Source organism: Macrosteles quadrilineatus, unplaced genomic scaffold (assembly GCF_028750875.1).
Source record: "Macrosteles quadrilineatus isolate MER2022 unplaced genomic scaffold, UCM_ALF_1.0 Scaffold_7__1_contigs__length_78375512, whole genome shotgun sequence".
Lineage (NCBI taxonomy): Eukaryota > Metazoa > Arthropoda > Insecta > Hemiptera > Cicadellidae > Macrosteles > Macrosteles quadrilineatus.
This window is the reverse complement of record NW_026542600.1, coordinates 41,014,662-41,039,704: the sequence shown is the minus strand read 5'-3', so window position 1 is coordinate 41,039,704 and position 25,043 is coordinate 41,014,662. Positions and strand designations below refer to the sequence as shown.

The 25,043-nt window shown below is 35.1% G+C and overlaps 1 protein-coding gene across 6 annotated transcripts in view; it reads right to left on the bottom strand.

Moving 5' to 3' along the window:
* Positions 1-25,043, bottom strand: part of LOC128997987 (myelin regulatory factor-like protein) — an 83,149-nt gene that overhangs the window by 31,920 nt on the left and 26,186 nt on the right. For all 6 annotated transcript variants that reach the window (XM_054423876.1, XM_054423877.1, XM_054423881.1 and 3 more), the window contains exons 2-8: positions 15,460-15,553; positions 14,642-14,830; positions 5,491-5,561; positions 4,175-4,342; positions 2,730-2,903; positions 917-1,064; positions 161-254 (exon numbers count right to left, since the gene is read on the bottom strand). In XM_054423876.1, the coding sequence (XP_054279851.1) occupies positions 161-254; positions 917-1,064; positions 2,730-2,903; positions 4,175-4,342; positions 5,491-5,561; positions 14,642-14,830; positions 15,460-15,553 (938 nt within the window). The remainder of the gene's footprint in view (positions 1-160; positions 255-916; positions 1,065-2,729; positions 2,904-4,174; positions 4,343-5,490; positions 5,562-14,641; positions 14,831-15,459; positions 15,554-25,043) is intronic.

Sequence of the window (25,043 nt, the reverse complement as noted above, 5' to 3'; positions counted from 1 at the left end):
ACCAATTTTTTGTTGGATACTTAAATACTTTACCTTAAAAGACAATATACAATTTAGAATATGAAGTTTTCCATTTATGCTTCATTTGCAGAGTTATAAAAGTATCAATCACTCCACTTTTTTTTCTTGAGAGGTTTAGTTTCTGAATCAAGGACTGTACCTGGAAGTGGTTCTTCTTCTGGCATACAAATGCATCATCAGCATTAGAAAAGTTGAATCCTTTGTCAGCATCTACTCTGTAGTGAGGAGGTGGTCTGCAAAAGATAAATCCATAAGCTGTACAAAGGTTTATCTTCAACTCTTCAAGTCAATCTTAGTTAGGGGTGTTGGTAGAAACATTTTCTCACTTAAGATTTATGAGTAACACAAATCAACGTTATTACGTGAGAACATTACAGGAGGGATCTACAGTCGAACCTAGGCTAAGCAGAAAGATTAGAATAAATAAAAACTCATTGATTTTGGTATTAATGCAAAATAGGCTAAACATGCTTTATTTATCTCCAAAGTACATGAAACCTCAAATTCATATTAACATGATGTACTCATAAACAAAATTAAATTTCTATGGCCTCGTCCTGCAAGACTTAAAGAAAACCATGAATTCCCAATAAGTATTACATTTGTACAATAAGGACACTTGGAAGCCTGTTTATGAGAAAGCATTTAGCTAAACTATCAGCTGGAAAAAGATTGTTTCCAGCTTTTACTTGTTGGCTTGTTTGTTATCATTAGTTATTTTTTGAATTGTCAAAAAAGTCATTTGTTTGGTTTGAAATAAGATCACAAGTCAAATTAAGATCTTGTAACATTTTATCTATTATATCTATTGTGATTTTGACAAACAACATTGTCATAAAATGTTAGATTTAAGGCCCAACAAAGTGTTATAATAATTTTAATCTTATACACTTACAACTCCTTGATATTCTGATCACAGAGAGTGTGCCAGCTGGGCTGCTGGAATGGAGTAAACCTAATACACTGGAAGCTAGAGGAGTCAAGATATAGACTGCCCTCACCCGACCCTTCTTGGAAACTCAACTCCTCGTCTCCACACAGCTCTAAAAAGATATTGACAAGATTTACAACTGACCACAGTTGTGATCAACCCAAATTCAATTCAAAATTCAAAATCAATTAAATGGATTTCTACCAAGAAATCCATTTAAACGATATTATCTTTGGAACGAAACTATATGAGATATGTACCTGGTTAAAAGATCATTACAGTAGAATCCCGCAAACTCGGCACTCGATACACCCGGCAGTCTGGATAACTTGGCCATCGTCTGGCTCAGAAAATTAGTGATTTTTTGAGTCCGAGTTAAATGTGGACTCAATCCAGATCAAGCCAAATTATTCGCAACTCATACCAAGGATTTGTTGTACTGTATCTGATGACTTAATAATGACTTGTAATATAAATATAAATGAAAAAGGCGGTTAAAAAAGCTTAAAAATTGTATTCCTCTTATTTTTAACCCTAGTTCCCGATAACCCGGCATTTCACAAACCCGACACCCTTCCAGTCCACATTACGCCGAGTTTGCGGGACTCTACTGTATTATATTTTCTATGGTTTTTGTTTTTGACACACCAAGTCCCACCAAATTGAGACATACATAAAACGTCTCATGTTTAACAAGTCCTTATGTTTAACACGAGTTAAACAAAAGGAGGGGGGAAAATACTTTTACCTACGACCGTTTTTTAAAGTAGCCATTTCAGTCCAGTTCTTAGAATTGAAAAGTTTCACTTTACAGCTGTTTACTTTCATATCCGCATAGTTTCATTTCATATCCGCATAGTTTTCTCATATCCACACATGTAACGGACCAATGAGGTTCAAGTATTGAGAGAAAAGAATTAAAACTGTAATGCTTCGAACATCAACTAATCAGCTGATCAGCTGATCAGTTGACCAATCTAATTGTTGATCCGACTTGTTCATGTTGATACTCGCGTATTCTTAATTAAGTTGGTGGAAGTCCAAAAATAAGTTTAATATTTGCCGAATTGTACCTGATACAGAATTATTTATGGTAAGAATGCTGCTAGCAATGTAATATTTAACGAAGTTTAACAAACACGTAATTACAGGAAATCAGATGATTATACAACAAGTCGTTGCATCACTTTCAGTGGCAATGACAATACACGAAAACATAACCTCTCTAAAAAGTTATCATTAGTGATTGTTAGTAATTAAATCCAGATTGATAGTAATTAAAAAACGGTCGTAGGTAAAGTAGTGTACGCTACTCGCGTTAATAGTCTTTACGACACTCGTAGAAGTTTTTAAGGCACTCGCCAAGGCTCGTGCCTTAAATTTTCTACTCGTGTCGTAAAGACTCACTTAACGCAATCGTTGCGTAAACTACTATTTTTCTTTAAATAAACTGAATAGACTTTTTTTACTAGGGCTTTACAAATTAAGCCTTAAAATATATTTATCAAAATCTTTGATTTGAGTCTCACCTAATACCTAAATCACCTAATTGTAACTTGGCAACAAAACTTCAGAAAAGATACATTTACAAACATCTTAATGACACCGAGTTATATTCAAAAACTCATTTACCTTATAAATACGGTACACTCACAGGCCTCTGTGGCCCATGTGTATGGGCAAATTTAAGGTAAAATAGGCTGCCAACCTTTGTTTATAAAAAAGAATAAAATAAAAAAATAAAATAAAAAGGCAAAATAGAAAGTAAATTTTGTACCTGTTTCCTGTTTAACTCGCACATTATCCTCAGAGAGTTTCCGTTTCTTCGTTCCGTGATGAAGAGACGTGTAGATGGTTGTAATGCCACTGTCTGATTGGTCCTCAGTTAGAGTAGTAGTGCTCAGACCAGCATGAGCTGCAGCTAAGGCTAGTGTGTTGTTGTTTTGAATCACTGAAATCAATCACAGAGCTATTTAAAGTTTGACAAGAACATAAAATAATATACAACAGACAAGTGTAAAAAAGTACTTATTTGATTCATCAGGTGCAGACCTTTGTGCTAGTCACATGCTGAAGTGTATCCTCTAGGACAGCAGTTAGGGTTAAGGATGAGTATCAACCTATCAGCCCCAAGTATGACATATTATTTTAATTTGTTGTATTAAGGAATGTTCTGATATTACTCATATCGGTGAATGAATATCGAGATTCTTGTTTTGATATTCCTCATGTTATATCGATATCCTGAAATGGGATATATAATTGGTTATAAAAAAATTTCAAACAAAAATGGCTTCAATATAGCATTTTTATCAGTTAATATTTCTTTAAACATTTCAATGTAGATGTTAGCCTTAGGATTGACAATTAATATTTAAAAAAGTTTAAATACCTACTATAAGTCAATCCATTCATATTGCAAACACAACTAGTTTTTTTGGAGCCACTATCAGGGGGTACAAGGACGATTTCTTTCTTCATACGATGAGTGAAAAATAAATAAACATTAAAAATTAAAAACGACACAAACACAAATACGAAACAGTCTGGACTCAAACTCTGCAGTGTTAGCATAATTTGTTATTATAACTGATCAGTTAACGTAAATGATTCGTATCCGTGTTTGTTTTGTCTTTAAATGTTTACTGTATTTATTTGTACAGGTTAAATATGATGCTCTTCATATGAAGAAAAAAATCCTTGTACCACCTAATGATGGCTCCGCATAGGAGCAGAAAACTAGTTGCGTTTGTAATATACTAAAAAGTTTCAGTTCAGTTCTTAGAATTGAAAAGTTTCACATAACAGCATTGTTTACTTTCATAACAACATAGATTTACTCATAACAACACGGGTAACGGACCAATGAGGTTCAAGGATTGGGAGAGAAGAAGTAAAATTGTAATGGTTTAAACTTCAACTAATCAGCTGTTCAGGCCAATTTAATTGTTGAGTGGTGCAATTAGTGTTTGGTACAATGTTTCGTTGCATCACTGTCAGTGGCAATGAGAGGTTATAAACGAAAACATAACCTCTCTTAGAAGTTACGAGTAGTGATTTTTAGTAATTAAAACACTGTCTAGGTAAAGTAGTGTCTACTCACGTAAATAGTGTTAAATAGTCGTTAACACTATCTTTACGCAATAGTTCCGTAAACTAATATTTTAGATTCCAATATTTACGGTAACTGGATGGTATTAGCACTGGGAGGTGGATGAGTACCTGGAGGGGTAGACTGCTGCTGATGGGTCAGCAGGGGAGTCAGCACCGACGGGTGTTGTACAAGGATGGTATCAGCAGCCTGGATATGTATTGTGTGTGGAGGCTTGCCATAGACTGGAGACTGCATCAGCAAATCGGTCAGTCCTGAGGTGGGACCATTCTTTTGATCTGAAACATATGATTATATTCAAATAATTTATTTAAGGAATTTTGCGAATTTAAACTTTACCCTTCCCGGATGGGTAGGTCAAGTGGCCTGGAAAGAAAAAAAAGGGTACAATGAATAAAAGTAATTTGTATTTCTTGCACATTCAATAAATATGTTTTTTTTTTTTAATAAACATTACAAATAATTCGTGAGAACTGAATTTATAATTTATAATCTGTGAGAATAATTTGGGAACTTTCTATTTTGCCTATCTATTTTTTTTACAGGTAGCCTATTTTACCTTGAATTTGCCTGTAAACATAGGTAACAGAAGCCTGTGCATGGACCATGTTTATAAGATAAATGAGTTTTTTTAAAATGAAAACTCATGCAAAGAAACATAATTGGTTCTCACGGGTACAAATTAGAGTAAACACCAGACATTGCCATGAGTCACACCTAAGGCATCAAGGAGGGTTGATTCAAAGCTCTAACAAAATTAATATTACTATTAAAACATGAGAATATGATATTTGCTATAATTATTTACTGTTACAAGCTGTAATAATTTCTGATTAGATCAACCCTTTTAGATGCGGCCTTTGGCATTTAACTTTTCTATACTATAGCTGATCTCATTAAAGATTTCTTAAATCCCTCCACGGTCTATCTCCCAAATGTATGCTCGTAATGGTTATTGTTAAAAAAGTTACTTGAAAAAAAAAGTTAATTAGAACACAGTCTATCTGCAAAGGTTTGAAAAATTAAAAGGTGATTCCACGCGTTTAAAAATATTGTATATTATTACTGTACATCCTTATTGGTTGGTATAGTACTGTAATTAGCTTGTTGGATACTTGGTCTTAAGTACATGACCGTATCGTTGAACTGTTAAAAATAATGCCCGATGTTTCGGATGCGTTGCAGCCTTTCATCTTCTGGGGCAAACAGCTGCAACGTATCCAAAACGTGGGCGATTATTTTTGCCAATTCAGCGACGTGGTTTTTGTAAGACAGTCATAATTAAAGATTGGAGGGTCAATGTTGACCATGGAAGCCTATCATCAAGATATGATATAGTTAACTTGTATAATGTGTGGTTTTGAAAACATATTAATTAATTTTTGTAAAAACATATATATAGCTGGGCCTACTGTTTGATACTTACGAGGGGAGTGAGCCTGGGGGGAGTAGGGGGGCTCGGATCCAGAGTCTGGAGGGCTCTCAGGGAGACTGTGACTGGAAAATTAACATAATATTTAAAAATTATAACATTGACAACATGATATGCATCAACTCAAGAACAAAAATTATTCATTTGATGAATAGGCTACAGAATCTATACGAAGTCCTCCTAAAAGTATATTTTGGCTATTTATACAGCATAATTTCATATGGAGTAGTATTCTGAAGTGGTATTACGAAGGTTTTCCTAAATAATAGTCGTAAGAATGAGCAGAGTCCTTTGAGCACACTGCAGGCCAATTTTCAGAGAACTGAAAATATTAACCCTTCCTTCCCTCTTCATCTAGCAACCTCGTCTGCTTGCACAAAAACCCCCAGATATATTCTCAAACAATAGAGTTCATCAATATAACACAAGAAGTGCACACCAGCTGCATGAAACACAAATAAACTCTACTCCAGCCAGCAAGATCCCTTACTACTCCAGTGTCAAAATATACAATTTTTTAAAAAGAAAAATGACACAAGAAGCACATATTTAAAATGACAATGAAAGAACACCTATGAAGCATGTATACTGCATTGAAGAGCTAACCAAAAAAGCCTAACACTCCAATGAGGGGGAGAAACTGACGACCAAACATCCAGACGTATCACAGATCTATTTCAGTGGGGCTAATCCTAGTGTCTAAGTAAAATAAGTAAGCATTTGGTACAATAGGTCTACTGTTTAAATTGGACCTACACAGTAATAAATTGTAACTCTTTGTCTCAGAAACTTAGTAGCTAGCCTGTTTAAGCCAGGTTATCTAAAGTGACCCTATAAATTCTTACATGAGCCGAATGACTGTCCATATTCTTTTGAGAACTTTTTGTTGGATATTGCAAATGGTATTTATTTAACACTGTGAACCTCAACAATCAAAACTGGTATGATTGAAGCTTTTAAGTATTGAACAAAACCAATAATAAATTAATATTGACAAAGAAGTTAAATAAATTAACATTTAGCAACCTTTAGTGTAAGGGGTGATACTCCAATAAAGGAGAAGTTAGTAACAGGCGGAAAGAGAGAGTGAAAAAGATGGGGGGTGAATTTACTTATATTTTGAGACTCTTTGTATAAATAATAATGTTCTAGATGTAAATCACCTAAATGAGTTTTTATTTTTGGTGTAAAATATGGATTGACTTGGCCTAAAACATTAATGTGATTCCATGGCGTAGGTTTGAACGTAGTAGGTTTAATAAGGGTGAATGAATGGGGAGCGAGCTGGTCTAGTGGTTAGAGCGCGGGACTTTGGTTCATGAGGTCCTGGGTTCAAATCGTGCCAAATCACCAATGGATTTTATCTAAGTGATACAGCCACAACCCTCAGTGTCTAGTCTGTATCTAAGTGTCTAGCCTGAAGTAATGTGAAAAACAATTCAAGGCTCGTGCCTAGCGTCAAAAAATAGGGTGAATATTTTACAATTTGTAGTGAGTATTATTACTTTACTGTACTTCAGAACTCATGATAATATGACGCTTTTAACTAAATTTAAGTACATTTTTTAGCCTCCTGGTTAATTTAATCACTATTTAATTTTTATTAATTTAATGCCTCAAAGCTTAAAATTGCAGCCTCTTGTATGTCAGAACATAATAAATGCTTAGCTAAAGCTAAAACCTAAGCTTTTGGTTATTACAAAACCACTCTTAAGTACCTAACCGTCGTAAGTCATAAGTATTTTATGGCATAAAACATTCTTCATTACATAGGAAACTTCTGTACCACCACCATCTTAGTTTACATTAAACATCTCTTAATTATTACCAAACAGATCTTCCCAACAAAGAACTTACCCAAAAAATTATGCAAAAAAATTCATACAATACAACATTACAACATCGTAAGATAACTATGAAATATACTCATTAAAAGGTAAATGAATCAGTGACAGGACGGTTTTGGTATTGATACTATGAAACCTTCATTAAAATATTTTAATTGAAAACCTCGTAGCTCATATATAAAATCCCTTCCAAATTTCACCATGGAAATCCAACTTAACACTAATATGGATGCTGTGAATTGTTATACATTCACATACATCATGATGTCATGATAGATATACCTAGTAATGTTTGCAGATGATACTACAGCATTAATTAGGGATAATAGCACGTAAAAAATTAAATTTACAGCAGAGATAAAAGAATTAGAAAATTGGTTTAAAATAAATGGACTGTTGCTGAATGCAGACAAGACAAATATAATTCACTTCAGAAGTATACAATATAGAGAGGGCGAAATAAAGGTTACAGTTGACAATGATGATTTGAAGAATCAGAAGTCTGTGAAATTATTAGGGGTAATATGTGACGAAAATCCGAAGTGGCATGAACATATTATACCGTTATGTAAGAGATTAAATAACATTTGTTTTAACATTAATATGAGTTGTCTTGCACACTGTACCAGCATGGAAACAAAACTTATATTGTACTATGGCTATTTTTACCCGTTAGTGAAATGTGGAATAACATTATGGGGCACATCAAATTTAATAAAAAATGTATTGAAAGTGCTAAAGAAATGTCTAAGAGCCATGACCCTCAAACAGCCTGGAAGCTCACGTAAAGAAGTATTTAAAAGATTAAAAATACTTACAGTACCATGTATCTACATTTTTGAGGTTCTGTGTCATGAAAAAAAATAATTTAAATTGGTACTCTATAAAAAAATAGCCAAAATTACAATACTAGAAACCAGAATTTACTTATATACCCTCATCATTCAACTCTCATCTTTAGAAAAGAGTTACATGGGAATTAAATTGTTTAATAAACTTCCAAATCACTTAAAAAGCACAGCAATGAGTCCAGCACAATTTGCAGATAACGTTAAGTGTATTCTGATCAGAAAGACATATTATAAAGTTGAAGATTTTCTAGATGACTCTCAAATGTTATAAGCAGGTCCTGTTACTTCCATAATATTTTATAGGGTAAAAAGTTCCTTCTCTATGTTAATCTTCTTGATTTTTAAATGTTACATATTATATATATATCGTTTTTCGTTGTCAAATTTTAATGAAGACTTTGTTATTGACTACATTTAAATGTTTTATACAATTTTATGTTTTATTCATAATTAAATTCCATAAATCCTATTATTTAGTTTTAAGCTTGACATTATCTTCTTTATTAAACCTTTTGGCTAGTCTATACAAAGAGTTCCTCAAATGTTAAACAACTATTTTATTCATTATTACTAAATACATTTTAAGAAAGGACATTATATAATATTAGGCTATAAGAAGAATGACGAAGCACCTGTGCATTTATATATAACCTCTGTACGTTTATGTGCTAATAAACGTGATATGATATATATGTTAAAAGTGTTATCATTGGTTTATGATTATGATCCCTGTTGTTTCTGTTATAATATCCATGACTAGACCTATACCAAATTAAAAATAAAAATATATACATCCATCAACTAAAACCATCAGTTTTCTATAAAATTGTGTGGAATCATGTATGGTAACAAAAAAAATGGTTCTGTCATAGATTCGGCTGTTTTGACCCTGCTTTAGATCTGGCCAATATCTGTTTGAGTAAAATGGATGACTTACTAGCAAAGTTGACATCTAGCCTTTAAGGATGAGCTAAGGAGTCTTGCAAGTGGGATTACCGAAATCAAAACTGACATCGGGAAACTCAATGACAAAACCAGTAACTTGCCTTGTCTTGATAGCTTGGAAGAGGAAGTGGATCGTTTAAAATCAATCCGAGGAACATCGTCTGAACATAAAGTGGAATCCCTCATTGCAGAGATTGATGACAGAAAGACTTAGATTGAAAAAATCTGCTTCCCACTCTGATGCTGAGGCCAAGGTACATTTCAGTCACAGTTTGCAAGTCCAGTGGTGTGGATTGATTTTGATAATTATACACACTGCTTAAAAGTAGCTTATAGTTCGGGAATAATACAAAGATGTATTGAATATTGGTATCCACATCAATCAAGAGAATTTATTTTTTAACTGCTACCAAGACACCTCCACCCCTCCATCAAAAGATTTATGACAAGATGTTTGCACTCCAGCATTTGAGGCTTGGTTGAGTCAACTGCACGCAAGCACGCTCAGACAGAGGGTGGAAGTAACAAGGTGTTTTTAGGTGGCTTAGTTTTAGCCACTCCTCCTGAAACCGCAAGAAAGCCCAACCAAGCCAAGAACTGCTTTCAGTGTGTGTGTGTGTGTGAAGGGGGGGGGGATAAGGTCACACCCATAAGGAGTACCAAGTCGAGTTCCTGGTAGGTAAGAGTGGGGCTCACTGATAAGAACACAAAGCATGTGGCAGGGTCTGGGCAGTGGAGTGCTGAATGCTAAAGCTGGAATTCAGCAAGAAAAAGCCCACCCAAAAAGATAAGAATCCTTCAGTGCAACCTTGAGCAATTCAGGACGGCTGACTCACTTCTCAGTCAGTTTGAACATGGTGTCGGCACACAGTTCTAATACCAGCATAGAGACTTATCTTCTTTGTTCCCTAATAATCTTAGACTTGGTACTGTTGAATTCTGTGCACTTAATACAGTTTAAGTGCAAGAGCAAGATCCGCTAAGAACGGCGGACTGGTTTTGATTCTGTGCAGGGAGGCCACGTACTTAAGTGTCTACCTTACTCCACCAAGGCCATCCATGACTTTTGCGAGAAGGCAGACCGCCTGGAAGAGAGCATGCCCAATATCACAGGGCATATCATTGTGGCAGACGATTGGCCACCACCAACTTCTGGGGAAAGTACACCCTGGACGCTGCTGCCAGAGCCGGACTTGTAGTAATATATGAGGCCAACACGCCAACTACCCCAGGATGAGGGAAACGATTCAAGACATAACCATTGAATTTAAGTCAATTTTGCCAAAGAGCATAGAGTGGAGAGTCCTGGAGGATTATCAGAGACAAGTCACAGCATCTCGGCAAGTGCCTATTTGGTGGGTCAACAAAGAATTCACTGAAACAATCCTACGAGGAGCACTGGTGGTGCCTGCCACACCTAGAATGGCTCAATAGAGAGACGTCAGTTAAATTTTTTTTATGGGACTGATTGTCTCGGCCTGTGTTGAATTTATGTCTTACAGGCAATCCCAGTGTGACCCGTGGACAGGTGGACTGCCAAAATTGCGGAATTGCTTCAAAGCTACCTTGAGAGCCAGATGACATGCTAGCAGGGCCAGGGAACTCGTAGGCAGACTTCGGACACCTACGAGGTGGTGAGAATGTCTCTGCCAGACTAACATAGGGAGCAAATTCAGTTGCTGGGAGGAATTGAAGGACAATCTAGATTCCGATCCAAGGGGCCTGGGCTACAAACATGTCCCCAGAAACTCAGCACCCACATTCCACTTTCTGTCAAGGAGGGGGGGCCATGGGAACGATAGTCAGGTCCCCCTTTTCCTTACTCACACCATGTGCCCACTGAAAGAGTTTGGAAGGGTGGACAACGTCCCACAATTCAGTCTTGAGGAATTGGAGACTGTGGTTCTATTCCTGAAGAACAAGACGGCTCCTGGACCTGATGAGGCTCTCTAAAAGGTTCTATCAGTCATTATGATCCTTTTGGGCACATACAATTGTACAATGCGTGTCTGGCTGAGGAAATGCTTCCCTAGTGCTGGAAAACAGCTAGGCTTGTGCTTGTGGGGAAGGAGAACAGAAACCCAAAACTACCGTCCTCTCACAGACCTCCTAGTATTGATCTTAGTTCATACCTTACCAACTTATGTCATTCCAGGTTGCTGCAGGGGACCTGACAGTATGGCTTCAGAAAGGGGTGGCCAACGGTCGACACTATTGAGGAGATGAAGCGAGCCATGATAAGAGCTGAGGATTTCAACCACTACTCTCGTCAGACAGTGCTGCTTGTAACACTTGATGTGATTTGACGAATTTAATTCGAACTGCGAGGTAGTATGATATAATGGACGCTCTGGAAAACATTGATTACCTCGGGGTCTGGATACTTATGACACAGCAGAAGGCCCACGGACAATGAGTATACTCGGCCCACGGGAAAACCATTATAGTTGGGAAAGCCAATAACGTCGTGGTTTCTCCGTACACTTGTGGCTGCAGTACAGGGTGGTGGATTGTTACCTCACCCAGTTTCTGACAGGTCATGACTATTTTCGGTAGTTCTTGTTCAGGATGGGTAAGGTCGTCACCCAAATTGCATCTACTGTCCGGGCACTCCTGATGACAAGGCTCAACTCCATGTAGGACTGCTGTCGGTGGACACGATCATCCTGATGATGATGGAGGGTGAGGACAATTGGACCTATTTGTCACTGTTCGTCCAGGGGATTCTCCGCAGCAAGAATCAAGAAATACCGGAAACGGTGTGAGTCCTAAAAGGGCATAAGTCACAAGTTAGCCTGACCTGAAAAAATGAGACAAACAATCCCAGGTCTGTGTCCAAAAGAATAGAAGCATTTTTTGTGTGTTTTTTTTAGTGAAAAGTCAGATCAATGCAGGAGTCTCACACTACAGGCTGGGCACCTGTGTTTGTGAAAGCATTTTCCATCCACTCTCTAAAAAACTAAGAAATACCCCCGCCGCAGCAAACCTGCCGACTAAGCGAATTTCCATTTGTATGAATTGATTTTCAGTTAAATATATTTTAATAACATTAGGTTTAACGAGTACCTAGGTTTGCTGCTACAAGGAAACTAATAAAGTGTGTTTTTGAGTAAAATATTGATAGCTTAGTACAAAATAAATAAATTTGCCAAGTTTGATCAAAATATATTCATAAACAAGCAAACTACAACATTTGACAATATTCTCCATAAGAATAACATGGGAATTTTAAATTTATTTATTCATTTTATATATACATATATAAAAATTTGAACGAATAGTGTTTTTGGCCTCTGGGGACATCAAAATGAAAAAGTAAATCGGTCCCGGGTCTAGGTCTTACCGTGCCACCTACGGTAATAGCTACTTCCCTATAGGGAAATTCGCTAAAAGGTAAAATAATGTTACAAAAGTGTTTCTTTCTATCACTAATCTCTTCAATAAGGGATTCTGCTTTATATTCATACAATGTGTCATGGCTTGATTTCAAACAATCCATTTCCTCTTCTAAGCTATCAATAAGAGGCTTTCAAAGTTACTTGTTTGGTCATTGAGTTTCCCGATGTCAGTTTTTTTCTGTAATTACACTTACTGTACAAGACTTTTAAGCTCGTCCTCAGGGGCTAGTAATGCAAACTTTGCTACTCATCAAGATGTTGAAAGGACCGAAAGCAGCAACAGAACAGTTGAACCTATGACTGAACCATTTTTTGCAAACATTCTGACTGAATAACGCATACTCAGATTTACTGACTGCTACACATTAAATGTGTTACCAATGATGGCAAGGTCCATCACATTCTAGGGCATCGTCTCCGTCAAGCCCTTTCCTCAAGCATAGCTTGCCATTATTGATATACTGATAACAATAATAATAAAGTAATAGTATAGTAAGAAATAAACAGTAGATTATATATTGATAGGTAAATGAAATAACAGACTAACTGATGTATTGAAACTCTAAAGCTACTTCATCTACCTCAAAGCTAAACGATCAGCAGAAGAAGAACTATTTATATATATATTTTATATAGTATGATTATCAGTAAAGCCAAAGGATATAGATTGCAGTAAAAAAAAAAAATATTTTGTGCGGATCTGTCTGCAGACACTTTGTGAGGTTGATTCAGGTCAGTGGCGTAGATGGAGGTTATTAACAACACAGGTGATAGATTATGTTGCATTTCATATAGCATGTATTGGTAATTAGAATAAATAAATGACATATGGTGATAGTAGTTTGCTTGAATACAGGGTGATTCAACATTCAACAGACAACATGCAGGCGGTATCTTAAAATTGATCATTTCAGTAAGAAACAAATAAATTGAAACAACTTTTTCTTGGGACCACCAGTTTACCTATCTTCATCACTACTACAGTAGTATTTTTTTTTTCTGCATGGATAGATGATGGTTATAAGGGGTTTGAAAACGTATTGATTGCAAAAGACATTCTTTTATACAAAATATTTGATTTAAAATTAGAATCAGCTGATCACAGTGTAGTGTCTACTCTTCCTTCTGGTCTTTGCCATCATATTAAATGTCAGTTATTTCAAACTAAATATTTTACATTTTTATGTTGATTTTATTATTGTTAATGTTTGTTTTTTTGTAAACAGTTCAGTTTTACATTGACCTTAATAAAATCTTGAATTCAATCCAACTATTGATTTTATCATTTACTTTAACAGGAATGTGTGTTCATATCCAAAAAAATCCTGGGCTATCTTTATATCCAGGAATTGGTGATAATTTACATACATTCCAACAATGTTAGGATAAGGATAAATTATACTCAATGAAAGGAGTAAAAATTGTTAGGGGAATAAAACTTATAACTCCTAAGGTAAAAACCGTTCTTAATTTTTAAGGAAAAAATTAAATCGGGAATCATTACAAGAATCAAGAGGATCATTAATACACAATAAATCAGGTTGAGGTTGGTTTACATAAAATTTGAGTTTCTAACATTATTATCAATAGTATATATAACAGGCTGATACAAGAAGAATTGTGACTAGTTTTTAATCTAATTCATATTAAGTTTTGAGTGGGGGGAGTGGTCTAATGGTTAGAGCGCGGGACTTCGGTTCTAGAGGTCCTGGATTCAAATCCCGCCAAATAACCAATAGATTTTATCCATGTGATAATGCCGCAACCCCTAGGTCTAGCCTGAAGTAATGTGAAAAACCATTCCAAGGCTTGTACCTAGCGTCCAAGGACAAAAAAAAATATATATATATTCCACTCACATAGGCACAACAGATATCTTGCCTCAACATACGTATTTCGTTCATCGTCAACATATCCATTACGATCTCAGTAACGTTCACAGGCATCCACAAACACAAATGTAAAATGAAAAATCTTGCTTGATATCTCTTTTGATGAGAGTACAGAATTGAGATCCCAAAACATTCTGATGTGTTTTACGATCTAAAACGTCTACAAATACTTAGCTGTATAACCTTGTCAACTGGTGGTGTTAAACACTTACGGATGAGTGTATGATGATCCATCTACTAACACAGAGGATGTAGGCTGAGGGAAGGATGATGACGGGGTGCTGAGCACTGCCGAGGCCACTGGCTGAGGCTGACTACCAACTGTCTTGAGATGGTTGTGACTGTCCACAACAGTGGCGAGGTTACGTCCTTCATTGTTGGTCAGTGTGTCTCCGAAATATCTGGAAAAATGTCTCGGTGTTCATAACCCAAAACATGGAATATTGTGTGTTGATAAACCTTTGTTACATCTAGGGATGTAAGCCTGTGGTCATTCTGAGAAACTGGAATTTAGATTTCCAGTCTCAAAATGACCACAAACCTGCTGCTTCAGATACTGTGAAATTTAAAAAAGTTGTCTTTGTAAATTTTGTATAAAGTTTATGTTTGTCTTAAACTACATCGAGATCAGAAACATTTCAATAGCTCATTGCCATTGCACATGCACAATTCATGCAATATTAATCTTTGCTTGTTACAATTTTTTTATTGTTTTTGCAACCTTGATGACGATTTATATAGTTTTTGTTATCCTCTCCATTCAAGCGATAAACATAAGAAAATTTGTTAACAGAAATATCAAAATTAACAACAAATTGTTAACTGGTACTGAAGTATTCTTCAGACCTGAATGTTAATTATTCAATTTGACAGTTTTGGTACCAGTCGTATAAGAAGTTAACTTAAGCAAAAATGGATAATTAAAAAAAAAAGAAAAAAATGCAAAAAGAATGTATTAGATATATTTTGCTAGATTCGCATGTTCATGGTACAGATATTTAATGCTACAGTAATTGATACCGGTACTTACGTGTGATTTTCATCAGTGTCGTCATTGATGAAGTCTTCAAGTTGGCTAAAGTCCAAGGCCTCATTGTCAATTCCTCCCACAAAGTCACTTCTCCCTAAAATAAATTAACAGTATTTCAAATTAAATCGATACTCACAACTCCAACGAAATTCGTGTACTGATTTAAATGTTAATATTTGGTTCGATTTATTTTCTGAAAGAAAACTGGTTAATAAATACCGGCACAGAAAACATACTACTATAACCTACTATAAGAATATAGTAGTATGTTTTCTGTGACACCGGACGAAATTATGAACTCTTGAAATATGATAATTTATGTTAGCTTGCTGTTCATGCTCATAAGAATTGATTACACAATTTAATACGAAACATATTAATTGTAAAATGATTTTTAGTGAATACTCCAAAACCATTAGGGGTTATTTTGGAGAGAATTTGTGTTGTAGGCGGGAACAGCGTTTCTACTCTGCTTGTTTCAAAAATCCTACATATCCAAAAGGAAACTGATGTTATAAGCGACCCATTGTATTTCATAATCACAACTTTAGGTGAATAGGTCTTAGCAACTTTTAATAACATTGAAATAAGTTATGAGTCTCCTGCGATGATGGAACATTTTTGAAGATCTCCTGCGGTCGAGGATTTGCTTCACCAGCGATAACGGTGAAATCGTGAACATCTTCCATGGTAGCGATTGGCGGTCGTAGATACGTCATCATCGTCTCCCGCGATTACGGCAAAATCGTGAAAATCTTCCATGGTAGCGTCTGGCGGTCGTAAAGACGTCATCATCGTTTCCCGCGATCACGGCCAAATCGTTAAAATCTTCACGGTAGCGTCTGGCGATCGTAGATACGTCATCATCGTCTCCTGCGATCACGGCAAAATCGTGAAAATCTTCCATGGTAGCGACTAACGGCCGTAGAAACATCACCATTGTTCCCCGCAATGGTGGTGAAGTCGTTAACATCTTCCGTGGAGAATTGTTGACGTATCCTGCGGTCGTAGCAATATCGGGAACATCTACCGTGGTCGCGGTCCCAAGACTGTTATGCAATAGTGGACATTTCCTATGTTAATCAGTTCTCATAATGAGCGTTCCCATTGTTGACCATTTATTTTAGAAGTGTTTCGCAAGTGAAATAGTTACCCACCAAAAATATTGGGGTGTTAATTTTATTCCAAGAAGAACAAAGACTGTACATTATCTTCCGTTTATACAAATAGCGTACACTCAAATGCTGTAAATTTTTAAGTTCAAATACCATGAGACATGAATATTTTTCATGAACATCCCACAATATAGTTAGACAACCCTCCGCGAGGGTTTGAAGTACGAACATCTCACGTGGTGAGCATGTTTACCCGCACCAACACGTAAACATACGTTGCCCCTGAATTAATATTTGGAATCGGTTTCAATGGTCAACAAGCATGCAGTAGCTCCCTCGATAAAGAATTTGACAATAGGCTATCGACCAAACATGGCGTGCGAGACTTCCACCTGTCCTGGTGAAATGACCGTTTAGTTGGTAGTTGGGTAGCGGGCACGCGACGACAGTCTCCCACCCTCTCATCGCCCCTTCCTCCATAATTATGGTACGAACCACTGACATTTATATAGTGCGGACACCGGGGTCAATGAAATGGGAAAAGCTCGCTTTGATTTTAGCGAATTTCCCATATAGATAAGCTATTACCGTAGGTCTTATGGTAAGACCTAGACCCGGGGCCGATTTACTTTTTCGTTTTGAGGTCCCCAGAGGCCAAAAACTCCCTTCGTTCAAATTAATATATATATGTCTGTGTCCGTTAGCGCGATAACCCGAGCAAAAATGATCCGATTTTTATGAAGTTTGGTACAAACGTGTAAACCTAGGTTTATTCGAACGAGTTCGCGAACCAGCATGATCGGAATACGGGGGTTTATGGGGAAGGTTTTATGGGGTAAAAATTGGTTTTTCCCATTTTTGACCCTAAAAACACAAAATTTCACAATTTATTTTCAAACCATTTTGTAGAGCTTAAAAAAAGAAATAATTTTGTAAAATAAAGCGTTGTTATATGCATAACGGATACGGAGACAAATCAAAAAATTGTAAATTTAAAATTTCCATGTTATTCTTATGGAGAATAAATAAACTGTTGTAGTTTGTTTGTTTATGTTTACATTTAAATCAAATTAGGCAATTTCGTTTATTTTATACTAAGCTATGAACATTTCAATAAAAAAAAACCACCTCAATACCTTCCATGTAGCAGCAAGCCTAAGTACACATTAAAATTTATGTTATTTATATAGGAAATGAATCTGAAAATTTAAAGAGAATATTTTAGTAGAAATCCAGTCGGGGAAATGGAAATTCGCTTAGTCTGCAGGTTTGCTGCGGCGGCGGTATTCATATTTGGAAAGTACGATTGTTTTAACTGATAGAAAGAAACTTCATATTTCGTTAATTGTACTTAAATCGTAACACATTTTGCAATACAGGATGTACTGAAAACTATAACATAATGAATTATGAAAACAGTATTAGCAATATACTTGTGTTGATCAGTCGATTACTTACTCTTAAAAAAAAATCCATAACGGTAACAATGTACCAACAGTTAGGTAATCTAATACAAGGGAACAATGTATATCGCCGTCACTGCTCCCTTTTGTCCATTACGACAATAATAAATAAAGATATAACCTTTTTTTAATTGTTCTTGTTACATTCGCATTCTTGCAAATTTGCAGGAAGCAACCTCTTGACGTACGTATATCCTAGACCAATCATGGCTAACGGTCTAGCCTAGCCATCTTTAGTATTTCATTGTATCTTTCAAATAATTTGTCATTTAAAATAAACAAATGAATACTGTACTAACCTAATGGAGGATTCGGAGTATGCCTCACATTTATTTGCGATTATTTAATTCTATTTCTAAAGTCTATATTTTTACTACCGGGTAAAATAGATAGAAATACTGCATGATTATAAAACCTTGTGGGGATAACCAATTATTTTGTATCTATCCCATATACAGTTGTTATTTACAGAGTGTTTCCAAATTGTCTGGACATATTTTGTGGACTTGTTCCTTGGGCTAAGACGAACATAAAATGCCATATATGTGTCTAAACAGCCTAGATTTCTGTCTGTTTGTGATTTTTTATAATTATTTCTTTTGGGAATTTTTTAAGATAGAAATTTTAAAATTGGTATAAATGTGTATTTTAGTAGGTAAAAAGAGCTTACAAAGTTTCGTTCCAATATCTCAAGCCGTTTTAATATGGCGGTAATTTAAAAAATCTTTAGTGCCAAATTTCATGAAAACCGTAAATATTAAGGAAATTGTTCTTCATTTCAAAAAGATTGAGAATTTAAATCCAAATCAAATAAGAACTCGTTTGTTAAAATCTGATGACAAACAACCAAGTTATCAGTTTTTTCTACATTTAGTTACGGTAGACCTACGCAATTTAATAGGACTACCATGTACTGCTCTGTAAAATAACAAATAATAAACAATATGGAAGTTCTATTAAATTGCGTATCCGAATGTAGAAAATACTGATAACTCGGTTTTTTTGTCATTTGAAATTTCTATCTCGAAAAAATGCCCAAGATATAAAATAATTCATAAAATCACAAACAGGCCGACAAATAGAAATCTAGGCATTTTAGACCCATACTTATACGGCATTTTATGTTTGTCTTAGCCCAAGGAACAAGTCCAGAAAATATGTCCAGACAAATTTAGAAACACCCTGTATATTAGGTATTTATTTAGTTTTGTATCACGCGTATCTCGAGTCAATGGATCCTGCGGCATGTGATTTGTATTAGATATATTTCCAACATAGTTGACTGCAGACCAGGAATTTTCATACGCCATACAGCCCGTGAAATTATATATTACTCTTAATAAGGTAATTAGTATCTAGTAAAAATATGTTTATTTTATTCAGTTTAAAAGTATGTTAACCCAGTAAATATAGCATTATACCCAGAATAATTGGGATATTATTGTAAAGCCCACACATTATGTAAATACTAATAGAGTGTATTCAAAGTGCAAGGTTGAGTGCGAGATTATATATGAATTAAATAATCAAAATCATGGCATATTAGTGCAAAAATCATAATTAGAACATTTAACTTTTACTTAATTGACTTCCAAACCAATAATTTAACGGCACGATGTGCATATTACAATCACAGCTATGTGTCTTAAAATTCTACAAGAGAATCAAAAAATGCTTTAAACATTACAAAGTGAGCACTGGAACTGATCACAGACTAAATGTGGACTACTACAAAGTTTCGCAGCGTTAGCGGAACATATTCAGAGTAAATATGTTTATTATTTTCCACTGCTTATTCTGAATTTATGTAGATTTTTTAGAGACAATACGTTGATTACAACAACAATAGTTTCATTCGATCACATATACAGGGTGGCTGAAAAGTAACTTGCACCCCACTTAACTTTCCAACCATTTGAGATATTTGAAATCGACTGCGACAAACTTCTTAGATATGAGGGGCTACAAAAACAATGATGGTTAATTTTGAAATTTTTGCCCTTAGGGATAGTGGGGTAGGGGGTAGCTCAAAATTTTCAAATGGCAAGTATATTCGAGTTTGGTATAATTTTACAGGTCTTGACAAAACTAAACAATTGACATAAAGAAAACCAAAATCGGACCACTAATAACAAAATTGAGCCCTAAAACGTTTCAAATCCAACTAACCATGAGGGTGGCTGAAAATTAGCTTGCGCCCCCCTTAACTTTTTAGATATTTAAGATATTTGAAATCGTTTTGCGGTAACCTTTTAAATACAAGGGGCTACAAAAATGATGATGGTTAGTTTTGACATTTTTGCCCCTTCCAGAGGGGTTAGGTGGTAGCTCAAAATGTTCAAATGGGAAGTACCCTATAGTTGAGTTTGGTATCATTTTACAGGTTGTTATTGGTCAACAAAATGGCAAAAGTAAGTAAATACAGCAATTAGCTACTTTGCATACTATAATCAGTGCAAGGAAGCCCACTTTGTCAGGTAACCGTAGGAAAATGGAGTCTGATGTTTGAAATTCAAACAAACACCTTTTACAGTATTTCTAAAGGTGTTTATGCATACGATTCGAGATTGATTAGTACAAAACAATGAGCTGAAACCTATTCGCAGAAAAACTACTTTATTTAAACTAGAAGACTAGTTCCTAACCACTTCAGGGGCATTTCCACTCCTCATGATTCGAGATTATCTACGATAATTATTAACCAACAACACATTTTATTAATGTTGTTGTTGGCACAAAAGACTCATTCGTTTTCTTGATAAAATTGAAAATGAAATGATTTTGAAATGATAATAGATTTCAAGGATTTTAACAAGCAATATCTCGGGCACAAAAAAAAACAAATAAATATATCATCTTTAAAATATTTTTTTTTAATTTTTAAGTATACAGTATAGGTAATAAAATTAATTGTCAAAATATGTAAATTAGACATGGTTTTTATAGGCTAATTGCAGGGCCGTAGAGGGAGTTTAAAAATAAAGTTGATAGGAAAAACAAATGTTACCTAACAAACTTTAAACACAGCTAAAACTCTCTCCTAATAAACTTCATTTTACTCCGAAATTGTTCAGAACAACTTCAAAACCACATGCTGTACAGGGCTGAAACTAAATACTCTGTAAAAAAATGTTATTAACCTTAAATTAGTACAGTTAAAGCTGATTCAAACTACAGTAAATTCATGGCAATAGACCATAATTAATTGACATATTTACACAGTATGCAAATAAAAGAAATGTGTGCATAATCAGCTACAGTTATGAGTCAATTGACTCTCCCGCTAGCTGAAAACATGTAAACACAACTTTAGTGTTCTAGAAAATCAAATCCTCAATCGGGATAGCTTTTTAATTCCCAAGCTGGTTTAAAATTTGTTGTAATCGGCAAAGCTGCAAAAAACGTGTACATACGAGAGCAAAGTGTTCACTTTTTCTAGTCATGAAAACGAAAACACGACCTTAATATTTTTCTTTTAAAACAAACATTCTGAATTATATTAAGTATGTTTGTTCATAAACAGAAAACATATTTTTTATTACAATCGTAAACGTATTTCTTATAAAATGTATCATAACAAATATATCAATTAAGAATCTCCACTGTGGTAGTAGTTATTTCAACCTGAATATAAGTGAAAGGCGAGAGTGTGAACAATGAATTGTATTAATAATGTACAGTAATTCAGTCCAATTCAAGGACGAGGTTTCAACTCCCAACACTTCACTTAACGAACGAATACCTACAGCGATAAAATAGTGACTTGATAAATAAGTGCATTATTATATAGCATGTGAAACCTCAGATAATAACCAAGTTACAATGGCAGTTAGTTTATGTAACTTCCAGTTTGTACTAAACTTTGGCATTTGACATTGAGCTTCGACTTTAACTTCTAGTACTATAATTTATGATAAAGTAGTATTTATACTACTTAAATAGTTCAAATAAATTACCTTTTCATGAGACATAGCGGGTGAAAGGGAGGGAGGGGGTTTTGAGCGTGAGAAGCTCAAAGTTTTTGAATCCCCCAAAAATGTATCACTCAAGATATAATAGCTATTGGGAGATACAACTGAAGTATCAACGAGGTAATAAACTTTTACCTTGAGTAATAATATTGCCAGTGGCGTATCCAGGGGGGGGATAGAGGTTTGAATCCATTCCTTTAAACATTCCTAAAACGCGATGTTTTTTTACAATTAATATTTCTTACAACTAACAAATCTCTGTTATATGTCTCTAACTAGCCTAAAAGCGAAATTACAGGTCTAATTTTCAACCATTACAACATTTTAAACTCAAATCCATTGATAATCGAAATCAATAAACCTAGTATCAAAATGAAACCCTTTAAAGATAAAATATGAATACAATAAAATTATTGAGAAGTTGTAAATTAGGTATATTAAGATTAATGACTTGATTTCTTGGCATGCATAGAAACTGCCTATCACAAACATCAGACACGATTGCACTGTGTAAAAATATTAAAAATTACATGTCATTATCATACATACAATTTTTCTGCAAGATTTTCAGTACAGGTAGAGACCCATTTTGTATTACTAAATTATGTGGAAGATAGTACTTCCTTATGTACATTCCACATTTGTATTACAAGTTAAGGGTGCGCTTTACCTCAGCTCGGGCTTCAGTAGCTATATGTTTCACCATTGGACAGCGCTGCGAGAAGCGCTTGCAGACGTTTCCAAGATTACTGTTTTAGAATTAACAAATAATGATAGCTACGCACTCTAAACGGCTTATAGTAGTACAAAGACCAATCTATAGTTCTGCGTTTTTCAAATGTTCAAAAAACGTTTTTTTTTATAAGTTAAGGCTAGTTGAAAAGACTCTTTTTTCTTGTACTACAACTCAAGTTTATATGGTGTGTATTTAAAATAACTGAAATATAGAAACAAAGAACTATAGAAAATTTCATCCTCTTTAATATGAGACCTTAACTTTGATTCTACCTTCAATGTAGCAGGTGAAAACAGAAATCTTGCAAACCCTTGCATTCTGTTGCGCGACGAGTTGGGCCTTTTGCTAAGACACTTTACTTAACAAATTTTCTGGTAAAAATGTAACCAATCTTTAGAAGTTAGAGACAACAGGCACAGACAATATAATACTTTAATTTTTTATTTTATTCCATTGTCTGTGCTACAGGTACTACCTCTATGACTTTCGAGTGTAAGGTATTTAAGCCCTCATAATATCCTTCCTTCGGCATTTTAAATTCTTTCCTAGTATTCTGACTTACTAGTGGATTATTTAGTAGACAAAAATTCCAAAATCGGTGTAAGACATACCCTGCGACCAGGAAATATAACTTAGGAAACATTCATTTACACCGGTACATAAGTTTTTGAAAATGCCTGCGCTATATAACGATCGTATGTTTTTTTATTGCTTGGTTGGTTTTTGGTTGGTTTGATTAACGAATTCCCCATATAGGTAATAAGTTATTACCGTAATTGGCACGGTAAGACCTAGACCCGGGGTCGATTTACTTATTCTTTGTGATGTCCCTAGAGGTCAAAACACCATTTGTTTAAATCGTTATCAATCAATGTGTATACCGTATATATTTTTATGCATATATATTTTCATGTATAATTGTTTATTACAGCCATCATGTAGAGCTAAAGAAACAAATAGTTTTGTACATTAAAGCATGGTTGTAAAATTAAAGGTTATTGAGACATAAAAAGTACATTAAAAGTGACCATTTTATTCTTACGGAGAAAAAGTAAACTGTTGTAGAAAAATATAAGGTAACATACCTTTACGTCGACAGTTCAAATGTTGTAGATAAACTCACAACATGCTTCGCCTATTCAGGCATCGTCGGGTGGTTTCCTACCAAGAAAGAATCGACAACATATGAACTGTCGCCTTAAAGGTATGTACCTTATATTTGTCTAATTAGACATTTCAGGGAGGGGCTACATCATGAATTATAATTAAACTGTTGCAGTTTACTTCTTTATAGATATATTTTGATTACATTTGGCAAATTTATTTATTTCATAGTATACTACAGTATTGGGGGAGCGAGCTTGTGTTTAGAGCGCAGGACTTCGGTCCCTGTGGTCCCGGGTTCAAGCCAAATCACCAATGGATTTTATCTAAGTGATAATGCCGCAACCCCTAGGTCTAGCCTGAATTAATGTGAAAAGCAGTCCCGGGCTCGTGCCTAGCGTCTTATAAAAATAGGTAGTATACTATTAACACAAAAACCACATTTTTCTTCCCTGTAGCAGCAAACCCAAGTGCTCGTAAAACTTAATGTTATTCAAACGGGGAATACATCATTCTATTATGATTAAGGAATTTTTTTTTTAATCCAACCAGACAAATTGAAATTCGCTAAATCTGCAGGTTTGCTGCGTTGGTGGAATTTAGGTTTTGCGTACGGTCTCTATAATATATTGTAGATCCGAGGTTTACATTTTGGTACGGTGCTAAAAATCATCACTGATGCCATCAGCTTACAGTACATGCACACATACAATCGTATACTCTAACCAGTTTTGATTTCTGTTTTATTATTTTTGTTTGTGTTTTCCAACTCTTTCATTTCTGTTTTTATCACCTTTTACTTATCTACCAAAAGTCCCGACATCTTCTGTTTTGTACTAACATGTATTTATTTAGTGTCGTAACTCCAGATTCCGCCCAAGTAGCAGTAGCCACGACAGATAAGACTAAACCTAAGTTTGGCGCAGTTCTCCAGTTAACTCCATAAATTGAGGAGCAATCATGGTAATTTCGCCCCCTTCAATGTTCCCGAAGCCACATAAACACATCACCCCTTTTTATGAAAACTATTTTGCTTAAATTTCCATAAAATCATTTCCAAGATTTTTTTGTAGGGGAAGACCTGTGTGTAAGTACTGTGTAAAATAAAGGAAAATGCAAAAACATAGTCCAAAAGTATTCCCGGCAATGAACGACCGAATGTTAGCTTCCATTGCTTATCGAATCCAACAAGTTG